This window comes from Watersipora subatra, chromosome 1 (genome assembly GCF_963576615.1).
Source record: "Watersipora subatra chromosome 1, tzWatSuba1.1, whole genome shotgun sequence".
Taxonomy (NCBI): domain Eukaryota; kingdom Metazoa; phylum Bryozoa; class Gymnolaemata; order Cheilostomatida; family Watersiporidae; genus Watersipora; species Watersipora subatra.
Window position 1 is genome coordinate 1,037,421 of NC_088708.1, and position 22,772 is coordinate 1,060,192.

At 41.0% G+C, this 22,772-nt stretch overlaps 1 protein-coding gene across 2 annotated transcripts in view; it reads left to right on the plus strand.

Annotated features, from left to right (window-relative positions):
• The window catches only part of LOC137385733 (coiled-coil and C2 domain-containing protein 2A-like), a 60,485-nt gene that overhangs the window by 9,305 nt on the left and 28,408 nt on the right, over nt 1–22,772 (plus strand). For both annotated transcript variants that reach the window (XR_010977796.1, XM_068072269.1), the window contains exons 4-21: nt 596–646; nt 1,030–1,104; nt 1,567–1,759; nt 2,503–2,579; nt 2,987–3,190; nt 3,318–3,494; nt 3,679–3,733; nt 5,247–5,360; nt 5,905–6,047; nt 6,351–6,473; nt 8,721–8,930; nt 9,813–9,869; nt 10,404–10,486; nt 12,061–12,201; nt 13,802–13,958; nt 14,587–14,858; nt 17,897–17,989; nt 20,375–20,459. Coding sequence is in view for 1 of the 2 variants with exons in the window: in XM_068072269.1 (XP_067928370.1) it covers nt 596–646; nt 1,030–1,104; nt 1,567–1,759; nt 2,503–2,579; nt 2,987–3,190; nt 3,318–3,494; nt 3,679–3,733; nt 5,247–5,360; nt 5,905–6,047; nt 6,351–6,473; nt 8,721–8,930; nt 9,813–9,869; nt 10,404–10,486; nt 12,061–12,201; nt 13,802–13,958; nt 14,587–14,858; nt 17,897–17,989; nt 20,375–20,459 (2,310 nt within the window). In the remaining variant the exon portion in view is untranslated. The remainder of the gene's footprint in view (nt 1–595; nt 647–1,029; nt 1,105–1,566; nt 1,760–2,502; nt 2,580–2,986; nt 3,191–3,317; nt 3,495–3,678; nt 3,734–5,246; nt 5,361–5,904; nt 6,048–6,350; nt 6,474–8,720; nt 8,931–9,812; nt 9,870–10,403; nt 10,487–12,060; nt 12,202–13,801; nt 13,959–14,586; nt 14,859–17,896; nt 17,990–20,374; nt 20,460–22,772) is intronic.

Here is a 22,772-nt window from a genome sequence, read left to right on the forward strand (position 1 = left end):
ATGCAGTCTTCCATGTCTCAACAGAAATGTAAGCTGTCTTCTCAATGGCTACTATATTGTTTGTAAGCTGTCTTCTCAATAGCTAGTATATTGTCTGTAAGCTGTCTTCTCAATGGCTAGTATATTGTCTTTAAGCTGTTTTCTCAATGGCTAGTATATTGTCTGTAAGCTGTTTTCTCAATGGCTAGAATATTGTCTGTAAGCTGTCTTCTCAATGGCTACTATATTGTTTGTAAGCTGTCTTCTCAATGGTTACTATATTGTCTGTAAGCTGTCTTCTCAATGGCTAGTATATTGTCGGATGAGTATCTATTGCATGGACAAACTTTGGTTCTCTTGTAACACAAGCCAGACGGCCTCGTGTTGGACCTGTCTCTTATGGGACAGACAAAGTCTTTTGCATTCTAACCAATGCTAGGTGAACACCCAGAGTATGGTAGGCTCGTTCTTCGTCATTTTACAGACTTTGTAAAAATATTGTTTACCTTTGCAAATTGGCTGTCCGCGTGTAATAACTAGCAAATATGCTTGTTTTAAGATCTGATATGGTCAACACAGCTTTTAATCACTCTTTGGCTTGCCTTGTCTGTTTCAGGCTGCTGCTATGGAGGATACGACTGCCCCTAGACACCAGCCCGGTGTGAAGGTGAGTTATGCTTGATTTGCTTCACTACGTAACTAGACACTCTCCAGAGTATTTTTCCTCGCTCTGTCGTCATTCCAGCGGTCTGGTGTGACCCGATGCACTCTAGAAAGTTACGGTTTAAACGCTGTCTTCGAGTGTGATCTTTTGACATACAACACAAGGTTGTGCAGCCGAGTGCCGGGAGCTCTTGTCCTATGAATGTGTGGCCTGCATGGCCTGCGAGCTGGGAGCTCCTTGCTTTCATCGGCTGACAAGGGATTAGAAATGTCAAGTGATGAGTGGCAATTGCGTGAGTTGCTCAGGCCAGTTGTTATATTGGTTTAGGCCGTCGGACTTGAAACTTTTGTTACACGACTGCTCTTTACCGTACTTGCTTTATCTAGATGCTCGAGGATGTGGAGAGGGCCGATGGGATGGTAGAAGAGCTTCAGGCAAGGCGTCAGGAAAAGAAAAAAGAGGTGATAAATGTGCAGATGTAACGACACCATTGACTAAATATCCCTCAAGTGCTTACAATAACTAGTAAACTAAAGTGTGTAATAGCCCCTCGATGCATATAAATTTATTTATACCTCGGGATGAGCTCGTGCATTGTTATGCATTAGTGTGTATTACTGCACTATAACACTCTAATGTATTAGTGCGTAGTGCTGCACTGTAGTGTCGTAATGTATTAGTGAGTAATGCTGTACTATAGCATTACAATACATTAGGCTGTGCAATTGCATTGCGGTGTAAAGCGCTGTGTTGGTGCAGTGTTGTGAGCATTACATTGTATCGTATTGTGACTTGACTTGATGACAATGTTTTATTGCGATGCATTTCTGTACTGTGACACATAATTGTTTAGTTATAATGGATTAGATTTACTTCAAAAACTGCCTCAGTACTCTTGACATTATCTTTCTGTCTTTGCTCAGCTCAGTAAGTCACTGAAGACAGAGAGCACAGATGTCTTGCCAGAGATTAGGTCTGCACGCAAGAAGTCTCGAGACAAAGTAAAGGCCTTCCCAGATGAGATTGAGGATGAAGAGAGAGAAGAGAAACTGGAAGTGCCCGAGCAAACGGTAGACAATTCTCCTGATAACACAAAAGAACTGCGTTTATCTGGAGGTATACTACAAGCCTGTATTCCTTTTTAAAATCTTGGCATTTTACTGCTGAAGATAAGATTTCCCAACTTCTTATTTGAGTAGACTTTGCCTCTGCGATATAATAAGGTTTTGAGAATATAATATAACCTTATAATAGAGATATTACAGCTGGACTGTGTTATCCTATATAACATGACGTGTATAGGTTATAATAGAGATATTACAGCTGGACTGTGTTATCCTATATAACATGATGTGTATAGGTTATAATAGAGATATTACAGCTGGACTGTGTTATCCCATATAACATGATGTATATAGGTTATAATAGAGATATTACAGCTGGACTGTGTTATCCTATATAACATGATGTGTATAGGTTATAATAGAGCTATTACAGCTGGACTGTATTATACCATATAACATGATGTATATAGGTTATAATAGAGATATTAAAGCTTGGCACAATAGTTTTCCAAGTTCAAAGAATCTTCAATGACACTTTTCTTGCAACATCACTTCCAGTTCTGGTACACACCCGTGTAAAACAGATATCATTCCACTTCCAGTTCTGATATTTGCTTGTATACATAAAATATTCTACTTGTAATTACACGCTGGTACACATCATCTTACTTCCAATAGCTTCTTGGTTGACTCATCTCTATTAGTAAGTCTGAGCGCATTGAACAATTTTAAGGAAGGTTGTGCTGTGTAATGGTAGGATTCATGTAAAGATTTTGAGAATTTGCCTGGTCTTAGGGTCGATAAGGAGGGATACAGGTGGGCTAAACACTCTCAGAGAGAAATTGCGCAGCAAAGTAAAATCTGGTATTCAGGTAAGTCGCTTTATGAACGTGTTAAATCGCTCTGACAGCATTTGATCAGGGACGCATATGTAACTCATATGCACCATGTATGTAACTCATATGTAACACATATATAATTCATATGAAACTCATATGTAATGCATGTGTAACTCATATGTAACTCATATGTAATGCATATGAAACTCATATGTAATTCATATGTAATGCATGTGTAACGCATATGTAATTCATATGTAATGCATGTGTAACGCATATGTAATTTGGGTTAGATAGTTTTTTCTCAGCACGGAACAGACTTTTTTATCTAGCAGCATTTTACATAGAGAACAAATATTTGGCAAAGCACACTTACAGACAACTACACTTACAGGCACTTACAGCCTGCATTGCACATCATGCAATGCTTTTTCTTTTAGGGTAAGTTGGAGGCCGAAAAAGGAAAGGAGGAAGATTTACAGCCACAGCGAACTCTCAAGGGGCTTCGTGATCGTCCCGCCGCTTACACTAGATTTGACGATAGCAATCTCACCAAAGACCAGCAAGAGCTTGAAGACCAGTTGTCTAAGTCACAGGAGATGAGAAACAAATGGAAGAAAGCTATGGATAAAAGTAAAGCTGAGGTGATATATATTTTCTTACCCGCTCTCTAGACCTGCTAGAAACTTTCATTGTCTTTTTCATAACACTTTGTCTGCACTGTCTCTGTCTTCCCTCCAAGGCTTATGTTGTCTCTTGTTTTACATACAGTATATGCCCAACAAAGAGGAGCAAATCGAATTTTTTACACAAACATATGATGATGATGGGGAGGACGAGAAGCGAACATCAGCTTTGAAAGCTGGTATGAAGCTGCAGGATCACCGTCGTTTATCTATGCCTTCTACGTCAGCACCGGATGACGCTGTTGAGCCAGGCACGGCCGTTGTGAGTAAACAGGATGCAATGGAGAGAGCATTATTATTATTGCTTGAAATGTGATGCATTCATTGCTATTATATATTATTACAGTTAGTTGGTAAGATTGTGCTCGAGGTCATTTTATTTAGCGGTTGCTAGGCAAGAAGAAATAGAGCCAGGGTAAGATTAATAGCTAGTCTTTGTGTTTAAGGATGAGGACAAAGACGAGGATACAACGGAGGATACGAGCCGACTCATTCCAAAAGGTAATGCGTCATTGTAGGCAGACATGGTTGCGCAGCTGTGACATCATCAACTGTCAGCAGACAGATAACTGTGACATCATCAACTGTCAGCAGACGGATGACTGTGACATCATCAACTGTCAGCAGACAGATAACTTTGACATCGTCAACTGACAACAGACATGTAACTGTGACATCAACTGTCAGCAGACAGTCGACCGTGACATCAACTGTTAGCAGACAGATAACTGTGACATCATTAACTGTCAGCAGACAGTCGACCGTGACATCAACTGTTAGCAGACAGATAACTGTGACATCATCAACTGTCAGCGGACAGATAACTGTGACATCATCAACTGTCTGCGGGAAGGTGACCATGTCTTGCACTGAATCACCTGGATATCTCAACTGCACGTTGCAGCATTGATTTCTTGCTGGCATCTTATTTTTTGCATGTCTTTTAATTTCATTCCGTTTGTTCATACCAAGATATTACCATATTAATCTGTTTTTTGAATACTACCTTTCTCTCATCGCTTGCTCCCTTTTCTCTCATCAGAACAGAAACTTCTCTGAAAGTTTTTAGTGTGAGCTCAGAGTGTTCATCGCTTTCAAATGCTCCTATTCCCAGCGTATGGTAAAAAGTATGAGATAGTTTGGAATCTGTTATGCACATGATACCTCACAACAGTTAGCTCTATGCTTATCACAACAGTTAGCTCTATGCTTGCCTCTATGTTAATCTATGATACCTCACAACAGTTAGCTCTATGCTTACCTCTATGTTAATCTATGATACCTCACAACAGTTAGCTCTATGCTTGCCTCTATGTTAATCTATGATACCTCACAACAGTTAGCTCTATGCTTGCCTCTATGTTAATCTATGATACCTCACAACAGTTAGCTCTATGCTTGCCAAAAATCTTTTGAGAAGAGGTGGATTGAAAACATGCTTCCTATTTGAGTAGAATTGTCAACTATTTGCTTCATTAAAACTCATTAGAGTTGCATCTCCTTGTTTAATCTTGCGCTCACATTATTTAATCCACCTGTATCACTCGGGCGTCTCGTCTGGTGCCAATCATGATATCGGTGACACATGCTTCTCACCACCTTACAGCGAACAGGTTTATAGAGGCCATTAGACAAGAGTTGGCCACACACAGCCATCCATCAAAGACTTCGTGTGTGTGTGTATGATTGATTATTTAAAAATGCTTTCAACTTGAATAGCTTAACAAACTCTCTTGTAATGCTTAGCATGCCGTTATATCGATATCATTATAGGATACGAGTAACAAATTAAATTCTTTAATGTTCTATTGGCAGTTGAAGGTTAGCTTACCAACATCAAAGATCTTAATGCAGTCCCATCACTCAATTCACTGCTGCTGCGTCTCACGTCTCTTCGCTTAAGTCGTGCGGGTGACTCCAGCCTGTCTGCCTCACACCTATCTTATACGGTTATGTTTCTCTCCTATGCCAGCTATTTAACGTCTTTTAAATTTCCTCGCTTGTCCGTTTACAGCACGGGAAGACCATGAGGGACACCTCTGGCAGATGGCCGGTGCTGAGTATATACCCAGCCAGAAAAAGATCTCAGATGAGAGAAAACATTTTTATGTACCATCTTCAGCTCCAGGTAGTCGTTCTATACATGCCACCCTTAGTCCCAGGTAGCCAGACAGCCAGCCCTAATAGATATTAGTTGATTTTCCCTTCATTAGCCGCTTGGGATTCCAATTAAGTACATTCAGTAGGGCTCTTAAAGACACAAATTGCTGTCAGTGAATCCCATTTTTGAGCCCTGGCTATATCTGAGGTTCTACAAGCTTATCTGAGAGCACGCGCTTGGGCTTTGTTTATGTTTTTGACCTCTAATGAATGAGACACGGATGAGACGTGAGGCATGATCAAAGCCTGGTTGTCATTAGTCTTATCATAGGTGCCTGCAGCCCCAGAGCCATATTCAACTCTTGATAGGAATCTCAACATTCTGCGAGCGTGTTATCAGGGTGTCTTAGCGACAAGCTTTATTATGCACCGATTCATCTGACAAATTTTCCAGATTTTTATCACTTCTAACAAAGTCATTTATTTTTTGGTTTAATAATTTGTGTTATGTAACCATTTTTAAATATTGAATTATCATGTGAGATTGCCAATCGGGTGCATGTGTACCGCAGTACCTACAAGTGACAAGGTGGCTAATGACTTTGAGGCTAGAAATCTCGCTGAGGAGGGTCTGTATGTGGGAAGGAAGCCCCTTGTGTTAGCGCAGGAACGATACAAGATGGAACATAGGCTTTTGCAAGAACCTGATGGTCTTGTAAGTACTATCTCGCTTTGAGGCCTTAGCGCGTGGCGACACTAGCGTTGAGTTATTTATATCGGTAGACATTGTTAAAATCTGCCTTCACCTACAGACCTCGGTGTGTCATCGGTTGGCATTAGCAGAAGATAAAATGTCTCTTGAGTAGGCTTGCGCGGGTGTGTTATGCGTGATATTGTTACATGTAATGTTTTCTATGGCATGGTTGATCCCTTCAACTGGGATAATGGAGTGCTTCACCAGTTACTTAGTTGTTTCTGTGAAATATTCTATTAGATATGTAATTTTATTTATTTTTAGGGAAAAAAATGGTTTGGTGAAGATGGGGAGATACTTGGCCTGCCCGACCCTGTCAAGGAAATGCCAAATCGACCAGCAATACCCGAGGAGCTAGACCCTGCCATTCAAACCTTCTACAGGAAGGTAAGGATCTGATGATTCTCTCTTATCACTCCAATCAATAGAGTTATAATGTTATGTTGCAAGTGACAAAGCAGACAGTGATGTTTGTGAAACAGACAACTGACAGGTTTAATGCCTGCAATAAACTATGATTTGTGAAAGGTTCATCAAAGCAGCAATAAATGGATACAATGACTTATCCAGGAAACGCTTTCTTTAAATTCACTATCTATGATCGCGTCAGTGTCACCTTGCTTGACAGAAATTACGTTTTTCCGGAATTTTTTAATGACTTTTGTTAGGTTAATGAACAAATTAAAAAAAATACTATCAGTACAGTACTACCGCTTTTTCTGTACTCTTGCGAATTCTCATATCAGCACTTGTGTAGGTTTCTGGGTACATTCCATCAGATAACAGGCTGTGCACAGCCATATACGAGCTACAGATTCCAATACGCTGCCAAAACTTTCCAAGAAATCGCATTTTATCACATTTCTGCGTGTTTAACGCTGTTCACCTAGTAACATCTGTTTCATGTTTATTCCTAAGAAAAATGGTTTTTTATCAGGCATGATATAAACTGAATAGGCAGTTCTATAAAGTTTTTGCTGTTTCTCCAAAGCCACAGATCACATGGCTCACCGGAGAGAAGAGAGCAAGGGAAGTGCCTCAGGACACACGCGCGTCTATCTGAGCATTTTACCAACAAACAGTGTTTAATAACCACCTTTTATCTGCTAGAGTGTGTAATTAGAGCTCTCAAACACCTATGGCTCGGCCATGACATCCATCGCTTCATGCATAACTTGGGGCCAGAATGGGCCACTGTGAGACACATCTGTTTACATTCAACAGCTAAAGTAGTTGTTAAAAAAACCTCCAAGTGATAGGAAAGCAGTTACAACGGAATTAGCATATATCACGGCGTTAATTGCTATCTTGACACGCATTCAGTTGTATCGGAAATGCATGAACCCTGCTTATCAGTTGTCTTCCAAGGGCTCTCCATTGCAATATTCTAAACAAGTGCTCAACAACTACCACTATGTAGTCAATTGTCTCTTCTGCTTCTCCCATCGTTTCCCTTCATATGCTAGCGGCTCTCGTTTGGTATTTTTTACTATTTGTATACAAATGTTAGAAAGGCTACAATATGTACAAGCTACAAAAGCCGTGTACGAATGTATCATCTTACCGTTACGAAGCGTTAAGAAATAATCCCAGTTCTCCGCAGCCTCTGAAAGTTGAACTTGCTCCGAGATGTCTAGGGCAGCTTGTGGTCATCGGGCGCTGCGGTTGAACCTCCCGCTACGCCAAGGAATGTTGTCATCAATCACCTGCCTTTCGGCAATATCGCAAGGAATTTCATTTAAGCTCGAAAGGATTCACTAGTCACTTCCTGTTCATTAATAAATCGTATAGACCACCAGGTTTCTGGGAAGACAGGTTCTTTCTCATGCTATGTGATGAGTTATTTTGTCTGTCTGTTTTTTTGCACCCAGTAAACAATAGAAAACCAGCTAAAACTTCACTTCTCAGTTTTGTTATTTTCCCCAACTTGTTATGTTGTCATTGCTGCCGAATCAGCCCTTAGAAATCTCACTGAGTGAGTATTAATTATTGAAAACATGAGTGTTACACAAATCAGTCGCTTGTTTGCGGTACAGCGCTGGCTCACACCAGTCTGTCTATCTACACTGCCAAACCAACATTATTTTTCTTCTGTTTGCCTTGTCTGGCCTACATGCAAATCACTTCTTTGTCTTCAACAAGTGCCACGACAAGTATGCATTATCTCTATCGACATTCTTATGCATTTCCAAAACAGTGTGATTTTCACCTTTTTTGAATAAATGAAACCGCAAATTTGTATTTGGTGAATTGTGCATAGCAAAGCAGGGAATTAGTTGCAGAGTCCAGTCGAGGGGCCCTTCCTCAAGCTGCCATTTCTCTGGATGTCATTTCTCTGGGCGCTATTTCTCTGGGCGCCATTTCTCTGGACGCTATTTCTCTGAGCGCCATTTTTCTAGGTGCCATTTTTCTAGGCGCCGATTCACATTTATGTCGTTCAAATATAAATGCGTTAAAATTAAATTTATTCTTGAGTAAACTAGGTAAACTGTTTACAGAAATTGAAATATTTTCTTTTCATATTCTCCAATGAACCAGTTCATTTTGGCATTCCACACGCTTTGTTTCAGATTGGGTAGGGGAGGCAACTCTAGGCTCTTGTCTGTTTATTAATGCCCCATTGTCCCTTTGCAGGCCATCACCAAGGAGTTCGACAGTCGGTACATAGACGGCACTATAGATGCTGGTGGTCAGTATCGATTAATCATCGATGTCAATACCTTGACTTTTGTTCATCATGACCTGATGAGTCGAGAACATGTGCTCGACAGCCGTCTCAGGGAGCTGGCCAATCAGTATCAAGAGCGAAAGAAAATCGACGTTGTAGAGTATCATTCCGAAAAAGTGAGTTTGGTGACATGTATGAGCAGACGAAGATGAGAGCAAACCACCTGAGTTGATGAGGAGCATGAGGCTGGAGTTTGTCTGATAGTGTGTGATAGCGAGCCAACCGCCTTGTTACGTTTCCATCATATGATTATAGCAGTGAATATGGCTTATCTATTGAAACATTGAAACTATTTCAAATTTTCCAAGTATTGTCATGCAACCTCTAATCGCAAGCTATTGCGGAATTAATCTCTTGTTATTGTTCCACATGTTAGAGCTTACTTTACATAAATAATTCAATGTGATTATATGATGGAAGGGAGGGAAAAGTCAGGGTCAGTGAGCAAACTTAGCATAGATGTTAGTTTGTCAAATGACTTACCTTCGATCGCGGTGTAGCGCTGTTGACAGACGATTTTGACAGCTGACAGCCAACTGTTGACAGCTGACAGCCGTTTTTTGACAGATAGGAGGTACGCTGGTAGTTAAGTAATCCTGGTGCCTCGTTAGTCTCTGTATCTTTTCTACCTCCTGTAGTAGCTGTTTTTAGATTCGTGAACAAAATGGCTGCTCATGTGTTTGCGATAATGACTGGCTTATCTCACCCTATCTCCGTGTTTACATTCTTCCACACCTTATGCTCTTCACATGTCGCCGTCTTTCCACTACCTCTAGCATTGTATCAATGTTCTGTCTTGTCCTCACACGTTGCGTGTGATACAATCTCATACTATGTCATGTGTCTGGAGTGATTACAGCGGGTTCACGTGTGAACATGCTGCATGTGTTCATGTTGATAATTGCTCTGCAGTTGTCCTCCCATTGCAGTTTGCTATGGTGAACCCTTACAGCATTATATTATTGTCGACTGATTATCATTATTGTTTTTTTTTACAGATACGAGCTCTAAAATCTGCTATCATACATCTGAAAGAAAGCATTCGAAATCAAAAGGTATAAGTTCAATCATCTGTGACAATCGGTTTATTTATTGATGATGCAATATAGTGATGCTTGGCTATTGTAGAGCCCAGCATTGTTCCCCCGCTATACTTCAGCCAGCAATTTATACTATGAAGTGTATCGTACTGTAGCATTCTGGTTCAGCCTAACATATCGATTAATATATTCAAACTGTGTATGTCAGAGTCACCATTCGTGAAGAGGTTTGAAATTACAACGATATTAATAAGTGTAACTGACTGATTCAATCGATACAGTACAACTTTTCAAGAGCTAAATGGGCTGCCAGACTCCGCTATACCTGCCAGTGTTTGGACTCTAGACCACCCGTATCAAACCTTTTTCAGCCTACTCTTACTCCTACGCTACCTGCCCATCAATTATCCAACTCGCACGGGTTTGCTACAAAAAGTTCATCTTGTTCAGCTGGAGACTAATTATCTGTAACGAAGTCTTGCTAAAGAATGTTGAGAATTGTTTCAAGGTTACTCATTTTTGCTGAATGACTTCATACTGTTTGAACAGAGTCTTGATGTGGAGAAGCAGGAGGGGGAGAGCAGAAGTTCCAACCTGATGAGACGGCTGAAGGACTACATGGCTGAACTCAGGTGTGTCAGATACGCACTCTCAAAACCATTTTGTTTGTGTGAGGTAATATGTCTGGAATGTAGAGGCTAGACATTACGCTAGCATATCAGCATACTCAGCTCACCTCAACTCGTCTCTCACCTTTTCACCATTATCACTCCTGCCTTACGAATTGTGAAATGCTTTTCCTGTGCGTAGTTTGTGGTGATAGTTTATGGCCAGGCAATGATGCCATTGTTTACATTGCTGTGGAGTTTCATCGCTCATCCAGGAACTGTAGGTGAGTCTTATTCTTGTCATTGATAGCGTTGTGTATCAGCCCTCAGCCCTCTCTCATTGGCTGAGATAAATCTACACAAGTATGCGCGTTTGTTTACTATCATTAAATTTGCTCAGCCATTCGCGTGTTTCCACGCTCAGAGTGAATCGCTTGCTGAATTAAATTTGTGGAGCGAGAAAGTGGTGCTGAGCGTGTGATGCTGCAATGGATGTGAGACTGAGTTTTAAACATTCAGAAAAACAAGGGACCTCGATGTTATTTGTTGCGTATACAGATAAGCGCTTGTTGCCTTTTTCTATATCTGGGTTTGCCAAAGAGGGGGGGGGGCTACTGTGTAATGGTTAGTCTCTCACTACCTGTGGAACTCAGCAGGTTATAGCTGTGTATAACTCATGCTGTCCAACTTTGACTTACCTTCCAGCAACTTACCTTCCAATAACCTCGTCTTCTAACCTACTAACTTATTATTTTTCTACATTCACCTCCTGAACCACTACAAGTTTTGGATCTGATAGGTTTTATAATAATTTATTAAAGCCCATCCTTTCTTCGGCAATTTTAAATATATCTTCGTTTGCAAGATCTACTTGGCTATCTGCCAACGAAACATCCTACATCAACGGGCAAATTTCTTCCTGTATCTTTATTCAAATTGGTCAATGATCACATCAGTGGTCTAATTAATTCTGGTAAATTCGGTATTCCAGTAAAACAACTCGGTGGTGAAGATGTTGTTTCAGCATCTTCTGCAAGTTATCATCGCTTCCTCTCACTGCCTCTTACGTCGGTGTTCAGCCTCTTATTGGTCCAAACTCCATGTTTGTAGAGGTAATGGAATGTTGCAAAACTACCTCTACTCGGCTAATTTTAGATCATACATCGTGATCTCCTCTCCCGTTTCCTTTCACGACCAGCAATACGCGCTTCACTCTCTCTGTCACTTTATCTTGGCCGTGGCTACCTTGATATGTGTCTATTGTTTTCTTACTTTAGCCCAGTTCACAGAATGTCCTATATTTTGTCTATGCAGATATTCTTAGCCAGCTACTGTTTAAATGCAAATCTTTGTTTACCATGACTTTTTTAATAAGTGGCACACCAGGAGCTAGGGCTGTTGACCTTCCGAGAATTGCCAAAAGTTAGTTATTTTCAATAAAAGCTTTTATCGTTGTTAGCAAGGAGTGAAGAATAATAATGAATCAGAGGATAACAATAACAATAATGTTGCTTGCATCTCTTTAACTTGAGTAGACCGATAACTCCCAACCGAATGCTTGCTGCGCTTCTGCAATGCCTCTTCATTTGCCTTGTTAGGGAGCTGCGACGCGCTTGTGACGCCGAAGAACACGAAAGTCGTCTGCTCCTTCGACACATGGCCAAGACATGGACGAGCCTGAAACAGCTGAGAAGCTACCAGAACTGTACGAATACCCCAGTCAGGCTCAACTTCACCAAGTATGTTAGAAACAAGCTCTGTCAACTCACTTTTGTTTCCATTTGTCATGTCAGCTTGTTATCTAACCCCGCCGTGTCATCTAGAGCATATTTCCTCGAGATTAAGGCCTGATAGGGGCTGGTATAACAAACAGGGGACCAACTCGTTGTTCCCATTAGGCCCAAACTCAACACCTGTTGCTGACCCATGCAGAGCTGTCTTCACACGGCCCAAGCAGCGAGATGAGATGCCATTCCCTTAGGGATTTGCCTCAGTTCCCTTTCGCTATTCTCTCTTGTATATCAGCTACTTGTTCTTTTGAAATTCAGTCACTGAGGAGTGCATTGCCAATTTGTAAAACTTCTAAACAGCCCGTAGTTTTACTCGCTGGAGTTGATGTAGAACAATTAGCCGTCATTGCTGGCTTGTAATATTCCAGTTTTATAAATGTTTACAATATATTGCAAACACTTTTCATTGATTCCTGATAGTACACAGCTTGCTTATACTATTGCTGGCATAGCAAAACTGATTACAATTCTGTCGCGCTTCGTAAACCCATGGCCACATGGCAACGTAAGTGAAGTTCACAAAGTACACAAATCTTGAAGTTTGTAACGCGTCCGAACTGAACTCTGGAAATTAAAATTGTTCTAGCTATGTCGTGTTCAGTTGTCATGTGATTTCATTTATTTCCTTTGATTTTTACCTTGTAAGTACAAAGTTAATGGATGACAACAAATCTATTGCATCGTTTGCTACATGACGAAGATAAAGAAATCAAGTGACTACTGCAATCGCTAAAGTTATGTTGTCTAATCAAATAGCTGGCTAAAGTTGAACAACACCAAAGCCATTGGGTTGCAAAATTTCGTACTTCGGGTGCTTTTTTCAACCAAAGTTTCTGACCTCGAGAGCTTTTTTTCAGTTGTTGTGTGACCACTCCTTGAGACTGAGCTAACTGGTCTATACCGGGCAATACTACAGTAACACTCAATCATGCATTGGCTATGGAAAGTCAGACATCATCAATTTAAATACTAATATTGTTATATCCCTGTGTAGAGGTCGACTCTCTTATTTCTAAAATATTATCAAGTTCACACTATGTACACGCGTTTGTTTTATGAGCATCAATTCTTTAGTGTGACAAAATGAGCAAAATTGGAAGGTCTGCCGACTATGGAATAGCCACTGTAGGTCGCTGTATGAGTCGACACGGAAGATATGGACCACAGTTGTTCATTGTTTGTCCCCAATCCATGTTTATGTAATGACCTGCCTCTGGTCCATTTGTTCATCTTTAATCTGAAGGTTTGAACTGGGTGAACTCTAACGGATTGCCATTGCGGAGCCTTATGAAAGGATAACTGCTTTTCTCTTACACAACTCTTGGCTACATCAGCAAATGTGAAGAGCGTAGAATGCTATGAAAATTGGGCTAATATACAAAGTCTTTTGAAGTTTTTTTTTGGCTCGCAACAAGCGATCTACGTCACAGAGGGCCAGGCTTCAAAATTGAAGTTTAGAAACAAAGATAAAAATGTTGTAATACCTCGATATCAAGCACCCGGGTATGTTTGTCAAGACTTGGAAGTATCAGTCAGTGGTGTGCTGTAGGATTGAGACTAACAAGGCGGAGGACAAGAGAAAGATGAAGAGAGACATAGCGGAGGAGGTGGACGAGGAGAGAGAGTATTTTGAACAGGAGTATGAGAAGCGCATGGAGGAGTTCAAGGCAGCACTGAACAAGTTCAAACAACAGCACAAGGCCAAGGTTCATATCGCATCCTCTGCAGCTGTATAATCCCATTTTTTGTTCGGATGATATTTTTAGTTACCCTTGCTATCTTTGAACAACAAAAGCAAAGCATTTGGTTTTTTTACCTTCTAGTGGGGTGAAAATTACTATGAAACAGTAAAGCGAGAGATTTGTGGTTGATTTGTGAATGTTTGTACTGAATATGATTACTGCTGTAAATGTTGTTTCTGAGTATGGTACATACTATATGTACATATGGTACATACTATATGTACATATGGTACATGCTATATGTACATATGGTACATGCTATATGTACATATGGTACATACTATATGTACATATGGTACATACTATATGTACATATGGTACATACTATATGTACATATGGTACATACTATATGTACATATGGTATATACTATATGTACATATGATACATACTATATGTACATATAGTACATACTATATGTACATATGATACATACTATATGTACATATAGTACATACTATATGTACATATGATACATACTATATGTACATATAGTACATACTATATGTACATATGATACATACTATATGTACATATAGTACATACTATATGTACGCGTTCAAACATGATATATATCTATATTTTATTCTCAGAGAGACGCAACCGCACGAATGAAGCGAAGGAAACGAGAGATGGATGATGGCCCTGAGGATGCAATGCTCATTGAACATGATGTGAAGGACCAGGCTATCATAGACGAGCCTGTTTTGGTAAAACCTGAACCACCAGCTAAGTTTGATGAGACACGCGTCAGGGAACAGACTGAGGAAAAGTTCAAGGAAATAAAGCGAAGACCGGGAGAGCCAATTCTGATTCCAGAAATATCCTGCTCGACAAATGTGACGAGTTTGCGAAATTGTCCCCTGTATGTGTGTATGTCTCTCTACACTCTATCTAGCATTGTTTCCCCTCCCTGCATTGTATATGTCTCTGTACACATTCTACTACTATTCTCTCCCTCCATTTGCATCCATTTCACAGCACTTACTCCATGACTATCCCATATGCCCTATCTGTATTATAGGTGTAATGAATCGAGGTAAGAGGGCAGTGACTCCAAAGCCGGTTTAGCTGTGCCATTTTTTTAGAGTAAACATCGGAGGGCTGCACGTCCACACTATTAATTATAGCTTTGTCAGCATTCTGTCCATGCAGAATTAGCCGTTTGCTCTGGGAATCATGCAAATTTACTTACACACTTGCGCATGTATCATGACAATTTGCTCACGGAGTGGGCGACTCCACAGCTCGCGTGTTTATCCAATAGGAAATGAGATTAGTCATGATGCTCGTTCACTTGACTTTACTTGTAAGAGAGCGTGGGAGGACAAGTCCTACATGCATCTTTAGCCATTTAAGGCAAATTATCACCTCAAGTCCCCTTCTCAGCCACTCAACTCGGCTCACCAACGCTTGATGACGCTTGTTTATCAAGTTCTTGTGAGCAACATAGCTGTTTGGGCCTACCAGCTACCGTGTATGCAAGCTGACCTTTTTTGCTGCAGCGCTTAGGAGTTGGTGTGTCCTACTGCAGTATACGGGAGTTGGTGTGTTCTCGCTTTCAAAAACAACACCGCAGGCAACTCTGTTTTTACAGATGTAAAATTTCAAACATGTATGACAATATTCTATCTGAGCAGACAGGATGGCTGACATGCTCTGATGTGCTCTGGCACTGATTTCTATCAACCGTTTATCTATATTAATATCTCTAACAGATTAACATTCCACTGAGCACCACGCAACCATTGTGAAGGTTTGTGCACCTTTGTTCAAGCTAACTCGATACTCTCGCACTGTCCTTCGAACAGCTTGTTTAGTGAAAAATATATCTAAGTTCAGGTTAATCACCATTCGAAGGTGATTATTGCCATGGTGATATTTTTCTCTGACCAAAACTTGTCCATAATTGTCTTAGAATAGATTAGAATTGAGCCAGTTTTTCTTCTGATATACTCTTGACCAATAAGCATTTTTAATTGCCAGAGATTTTCCAATACACCCGTGTATCCATGCATCGCTAGCTCCATAATGAAGTGTGGGTGAGCAACCGACCCGAGACATCCATAGGAGGGTGGTAGGTAGGTTAACCGGTACCTAGGCTAACCAGATAGACAAATTTACAGAGAATCCTAGAAAATGTTTTTAAATTTAGTCAAACGCGTATGTGTTGATAACTTTTGGCAAATGGCTGACATTAGCTTACAGGTGGCTGTTAATGTGACAAGTATTCTATTCAAGTATTTTATGAAAACAGGATATTTAGCAAAGTGGTTTAGTCAGTGGCCCATCAATCTAAGGAATTCTGTCTGAATGTCAAGTGTTTGTATGTCATGTTCCTTCACTTCGGCTTCCCTTGCACTTTCATGAGTATGAAATAAATAATATTTTTGCTTCTCTTGTCACGATCTTGTCGATAGTGTTGTGCAACTCTCTCCTGAACATCCTCTCCTCATCATATTTTTTTGTTTGCTGGAGCCGGTTGTTCTCTGCTATTCAAATAACGTGTTTTTATTAGTTGCTATTAAGCATCGAGTTGGCACGAGCCTCCTTCCTATATTGTGATTTCATGGAAGCGATGACGCGCGAGAACTAACATACGGGTTAGAAGGTAATTGTCACCCAACACTAATTAACATTGTTAGCAAATTTGTTTATAAAATATAATTTAAGTTTTAACTGCTCCAGATTTTGATACAACAGAACGTCATGCTGTATATGCACCCGCTTGTTATAGCCTTTTGACATTAGCAGCTGTTCACTTCCTATCACCCTACCTGTCATTTTCAAGAATTTTTATATGACTGTGTGAAGGCATTTTGAGCTCATGTATGACACAATTGTTGAGATGCTGTTTTGTTTAAAGTTTCTGTTGAGTTTAGCGAATATGTTTTAGAATTTATCCTAACCTGAAGGTGGAAACCTTTGAGCTAATATATGTGGTTACATTAAATGATTATCTTTAAGTTTGATGTTCCATATGCACAACATTTAAGATACGTCCAACTGAACATGTGACAAGCTCAAATATGGTTGAATGCGATGTGTAGTCAACCCGAGTGCATGTCACTGATACAACCAAAGTTACAGGAAAAACAAGGAAAATATGATGGTGTCTATGTAATATCGAGATTAGGCTGATGAGAAGGTTTGCCTACTTCCCCTTTTTCCCGCTCCCCCCTACCTCACTCTCCCTTCTTCCCGCTCCCCCTACCTCACTCCTTTATCTCCCCTCCGTCTCTCTATTGCCCCTTTCAGCTATGTGTTAACTACCTGTATCTAATCCTATCTCGGGTATAAATTTCATGGTGTTAATTTTGTTGTAGCGTATCAAAAGACCTATTAGTCTTTTGCTACAGATATATCAAATAATTTTTCCTCTTTTACTTGAAGGTATATCTGTACCTCTATGTTTAGGTCTTTTAGCATAGATTGTTTGGTTTAGCAGCCTGGATGACACATGATAGCAGGTGACACATGATATCAAACCATGGTTAGTTATGTGATTGAAGTCAGCCTAAGGTTGGTCAGCTGGAATATACTGTATTTGTGGGAGAAGTGGTGCTCATACAGTCAGGTTTGCAAATGTGAATGCAATAGCAGTTTTTCGGAGTTGTGTTTCCAATCAATAACAGAAAACATTATTTAATTAGTTTTTCCTACGAGACATTGACAACTTAGTGAGTGTGCACTTGTTAACTCCTTTTTTCAGGCAGTAAAAAGTCATTTATGCCCAAGTAACCCTCAGATTTTTAATGCACTTGTTCTACATGTATGTGGAAGTGACGAGTCTGCCTTCATTAAAATGTAATCTTGTGATTCAATGCTGTAGTGCATGCCCATAATCCACATCGACCTTCTTTGATGGAGGATTTCCAACAAATTTATTTAATGCGGTTTTAGTGGCGAGCAGCAGAGACGAGAGGCAGTTCAGAGTTGTCGTCTCTATTCTAAGGTATTTTTCAATGGAAAAGAAGTAGCAAAGACTGGATCACGGTGAGTGGGTCTCTGTGACTAATAGCCAGTCATTATTGACTGTAAATTCACGAATAGCCCTCCTTTCCATTATATCAACATGGTCTTTGTGAGTTTTAGGGATGGCTTCATGTATTTGATTTCCCCATTTTAACTCTCCATTCTTGTTGCCTAGCCAAGCAGCTGCTAAAATTTTTCAATTTGATAGATTGACTTCTTCAAAACTAAATATAACATTCCACTTAGTTTAAGTTAATAGCAACAGAAGTATTGGGTAGAACTACATGTAAGCTTCATAAAGTGGCTTTCTTTGTCTTTGTATTTCCTCTGACTAGCTTTCTGTACTCAAGCTCTGTATCGGATGCATTCGTGCTGGAAAACTATTTACCATATGCGTTATCATTAGATTTTTACTAGTTTACCGCTCCCTACCAGTGTACCCTCCCCTACCAGTGTACCCCTCTCTACCAGTACACCATCCCCTAGCAGTATACCTCCCCTACGAATGCACCCTCCCCTACCGGTGCATTTCCCTTACCAGTGTACTCCTCCCCTACCGGTGTACCCCTCCCTACCACTGTACCCCTCCCTACCAGTGCACCCTCCCTTAGCAGTACAGAAAACGCATTTATAATGTAAATACTCCATTCCAGGAACGTTTACGTTGTAGGGAATTTACATTATAAGAACGATGAAATACGTGTAAATTGCCTAATCCGTTCCAAGATATATCCAAGCTCATTGTTTTGGCCATGCAAAAATGAAAATCTTTACTCAACTCTTTTAATTTGCAAGCTGTACCATAACTGCAAAACTATTAGTTTGCATCAACAACTTTTCTCTTTTTATGATCAATCTCACTGGTTTTATAGACTATGATTGTGGTAAGTTTACAACAAGTTGATAGGGACTGCAGGTTTTCGACGTTCATTCACAACGAATTGCTTATTTTTATAAACCGCAGTCTATTCTGCCAAATAAAGCTAACAACAAATATTTTGCACATCTACAGTACAATAAGGCAAAACAACAAAATCTTTTTACTATAAAAAGCGGTTCTATCCCTTTGTCGTCTATCACCATCCAGGGGTCAAGGTACTAAGACAGTATACACATAGAGGTAAGACGGTATTAACAGCTATAGCTTATAAAATCTTGCAATAAAGAATCCGTATCGCAGAAGATTTGATCTCAGACCCTCCGGTTCACCAGTCCTACACATACCAACTCAGCCAGATGAGCTTGATGTATTCATTAGACGGTATATGTCACTATATGGGAGCATATACGTTATCACTTTCGGTCACGACGCAAAGTCATGGCATAACATCACGGAGAGGGGTCGCTCTTATTAGTAAGCTTACTCAAATTGTGTATTAGCAATTTGCTAGGCTAATAGCAAGTGGCAGGCAACTTTCATTACCTCTCATTGTTTATAACCTGACTTTTAATACTCGGGCAACGCCGGGTAGCACAGCTAGTAATAGATATAACACTAAGTGCACGGTGTTTTTTCTTTCGCAAGTGTGGAAAAGTAAACTAACATTCAACTCGATTTTGAAAACTCGCCCGACTTGACACTTTCCGTTATATGGAATTTTTTTAAGCAATGGGAAGCAAAAACTTTACATAAATTTTTTTATGTTGTCTGGAATTTATGTTGTAGGAGGTATACGTTATAGGAGCATCTACTGTATACCCTTCCCTACCAGTGTACTTTCTACCAATATACCCTCCCCTACCAGTGTACCCTCTCCTACCAGTGTACCCTCCCTACCAGTATACCCTCCCCTACCAGTATACCCTCTCCTACCAGTATACCCTCCCTACCAGTATACCCTCCCCTGCCAGTATACCCTCCCCTACCAGTATACCCTCCCCTACCGGTATACCCTCCCTACCGGTATACCCTCCCCTACCAGTGTACCCTCTCCTTCCAGTGTACCCTCTCCTACCAGTGTACCTTCCCCTACCAGTATACCCTCCACTACCAGTATACCTTCCCTACCAGTACACCCTCCCTACCAGTACACCCTCCCCTACCAGTGTACCCTCCCCTACCAGTGTACCCTTCTACCAGTATACCCTCCCCTACCAGTATACCCTTCCCTACCAGGGTACCCTCTCCTACCAGTGTACCCTCCACTACCAGTATACCCTCCACTACCAGTATACCCTCCCTACCAGTATACCCTCCCCTACCAGTGTACCCTCCCCTACCAGTGTACCCTCCCCTACCAGTGTACCCTCTGTACCATTATACCCTCCCCTACCTGTGTACCCCTCTCCTACTAGTGTATTCCTCTCCTACTAGTGTACCCTTCCTTACCAGTGCACTTCCCCTACCAGTGTACCCTCCCTTACCATTGTACCCCTTTCTCCTCCACTTTATTTCTATGTTTACAGGCAACTGACTCAGGACTTCACTGTATCATTTGCACAGATAATTCCGATACACATTGTCCAATGGCCAGACAGTATACACATAGAGGTAAGACAGTATACGCATAGTGGTAAGACAGTATACGCATAGAGGTAAGACAGTATACGCATAGAGGTAAGACAGTATATGCATAGAGGTAAGACAGTATACACATAGAGGTAAGACAGTATACACATAGAGGTAAGTTTCCTATCACAGTTATCTTTCCTTTCATTTCCTATCATTCATAGGTGCAAGTCTGCTCGTGAAGACTTCTATTCACTTGATTGTGCTGAGGCTTGTCTTATCTTGAGAGAGTAAACCAATAGCCACCCCTTCTTAATTATATCCTGTTTTCTTGCGTCACAAAATGTTTGACTGCTACACTGGCACCAGCAATAATCAATGATTGGCTAAATCAACTTCTTTAGCGTGCTTTCATGTGATTGTGTGTCACAACTACCAACTTGATAATGTTGAATATGTCCCTAGTGCTCTGCCTACTTCCTGTTCTTGCTTTTTTCCTGGTTCTTATCTCGTTATCATTTGATCATTGATGATGAGGCCCATATAGTTTAACCAGGTACATATTATACAGTGTGTTGTCTAGCAGGTGTCTTTACTGGTTCCCCTATCGGTGTCTCTACTGGTGCCCCTATTAATAGGTGTTTCTACTGGTGCCCCTATAGGTGTCTCTACTGGTGCCCCTATAGGTGTCTCTACTGGTGCCCCTATACACCTATAGGGTCTCTACAGGTGCCCCTATAGGGTCTCTACAGGTGCCCCTATAGGTGTCTCTACAGGTGCCTCTATAGGTTTCTCTACGGGTGCCTCTACAGCTGTCCCTATAGATGTTTCTGCATTTGCCACTAGCTGTCTGTCTCACTATGTGTTATTTTTGGTAGCTAAGTGAGTACCTCCTTAGGTTCCCATACAGGCTTCTCACTATCTAGTTATTCAACGTTGAATCTTCTCCAGCTCAAGTAAATCTTGCACCTAAAATTGAGCACACATTTCATTTTATATTTGCTTGTCATTAAAATGACAAATCTCATAGGGTATTTTAATGTTTTTGCGTAGAAGGTGAATTGGCTGCTCTGCATCTATTTGCACCAGTGTTCTATCACAATTGCCAGTGTTCTATCACGATTGCCACTGTTCCACCACGATTGCCACTGTTTTACCACGATTGCTAGTGTTCTATCACGATTGCCACTGTTCCACCATGATCGCCGCTGTTCCACCATGATTGCTAGTGTTCCACCATGATTGCCACTGTTTTACCACGATTGCTAGTGTTCTACCATAATTGCCACTGTTTTACCATGATTGCCCCTGTTCTACCACAATTGCCACGCTTCTACCACGATTACCTGTGTTCTTCAGCTAGAAAGTTTTGTTAATTTAGCACGCGCTCCCTCACATCTTATTCCATCCCTGTAAACATGCCCTCACATCTTATTCCACCCCTGTAAACATGCCCTCACATCTTATTCCATCCCTGTAAACATGCCCTCACATCTTATTCCACCCCTGTAAACATGCCCTCACATCTTATTCCACCCCTGTAAACATGCCCTCACATCTTATTCCACCCCTGTAAACATGCCCTCACATCTCAGTCCACCCCTGCAAACACACTCTCACATCTTGTTCCATACCTGTAGACATGCCCTCACATCTCATTCCACCCCTGTAAACATGCCCTCACATCTTATTCCACCCCTGTCAACATGCCCTCACACCTTATTCCATCCCTGTAGACATGCCCTCACACCTTATTCCACCCCTGTAGACATGCCCTCACACTTTGTTCCACTCTTGTAAACATTCCCCCCACACCTCATTTTACCCCTGTAAACATGCCCTCACATCTTATTCCTTCCCTGTAGACATGCCCTCACATCTCATTCCACCCCTGTAAACACACCCTCACATCTTATTCCACGCCTGTAAACACACCCTAACATCTTATTCCATCCCTGTAGACATGCCCTCACAATTCATTCCACCCCTGTAAACATGCCCTCACACTTATTCCACCCCTGTAGACATGCCCTCACACCTTATTCCACCCCTGTAGACATGCCCTCACATCTCATTCCACCCCTGAAAACATGCTTTCACATTCCATTCCACCCCTGTAAACATGCCCTCACATCTTATTCCTTCCCTGTAGACATGCCCTCACATCTCATTCCACCCCTGTAAACACACCCTCACATCTTATTCCACGCCTGTAAACACACCCTAACATCTTATTCCATCCCTGTAGACATGCCCTCACAACTCATTCCACCCCTGTAAACATGCCCTCACACTTATTCCACCCCTGTAGACATGCCCTCACACCTTATTCCACCCCTGTAGACATGCCCTCAC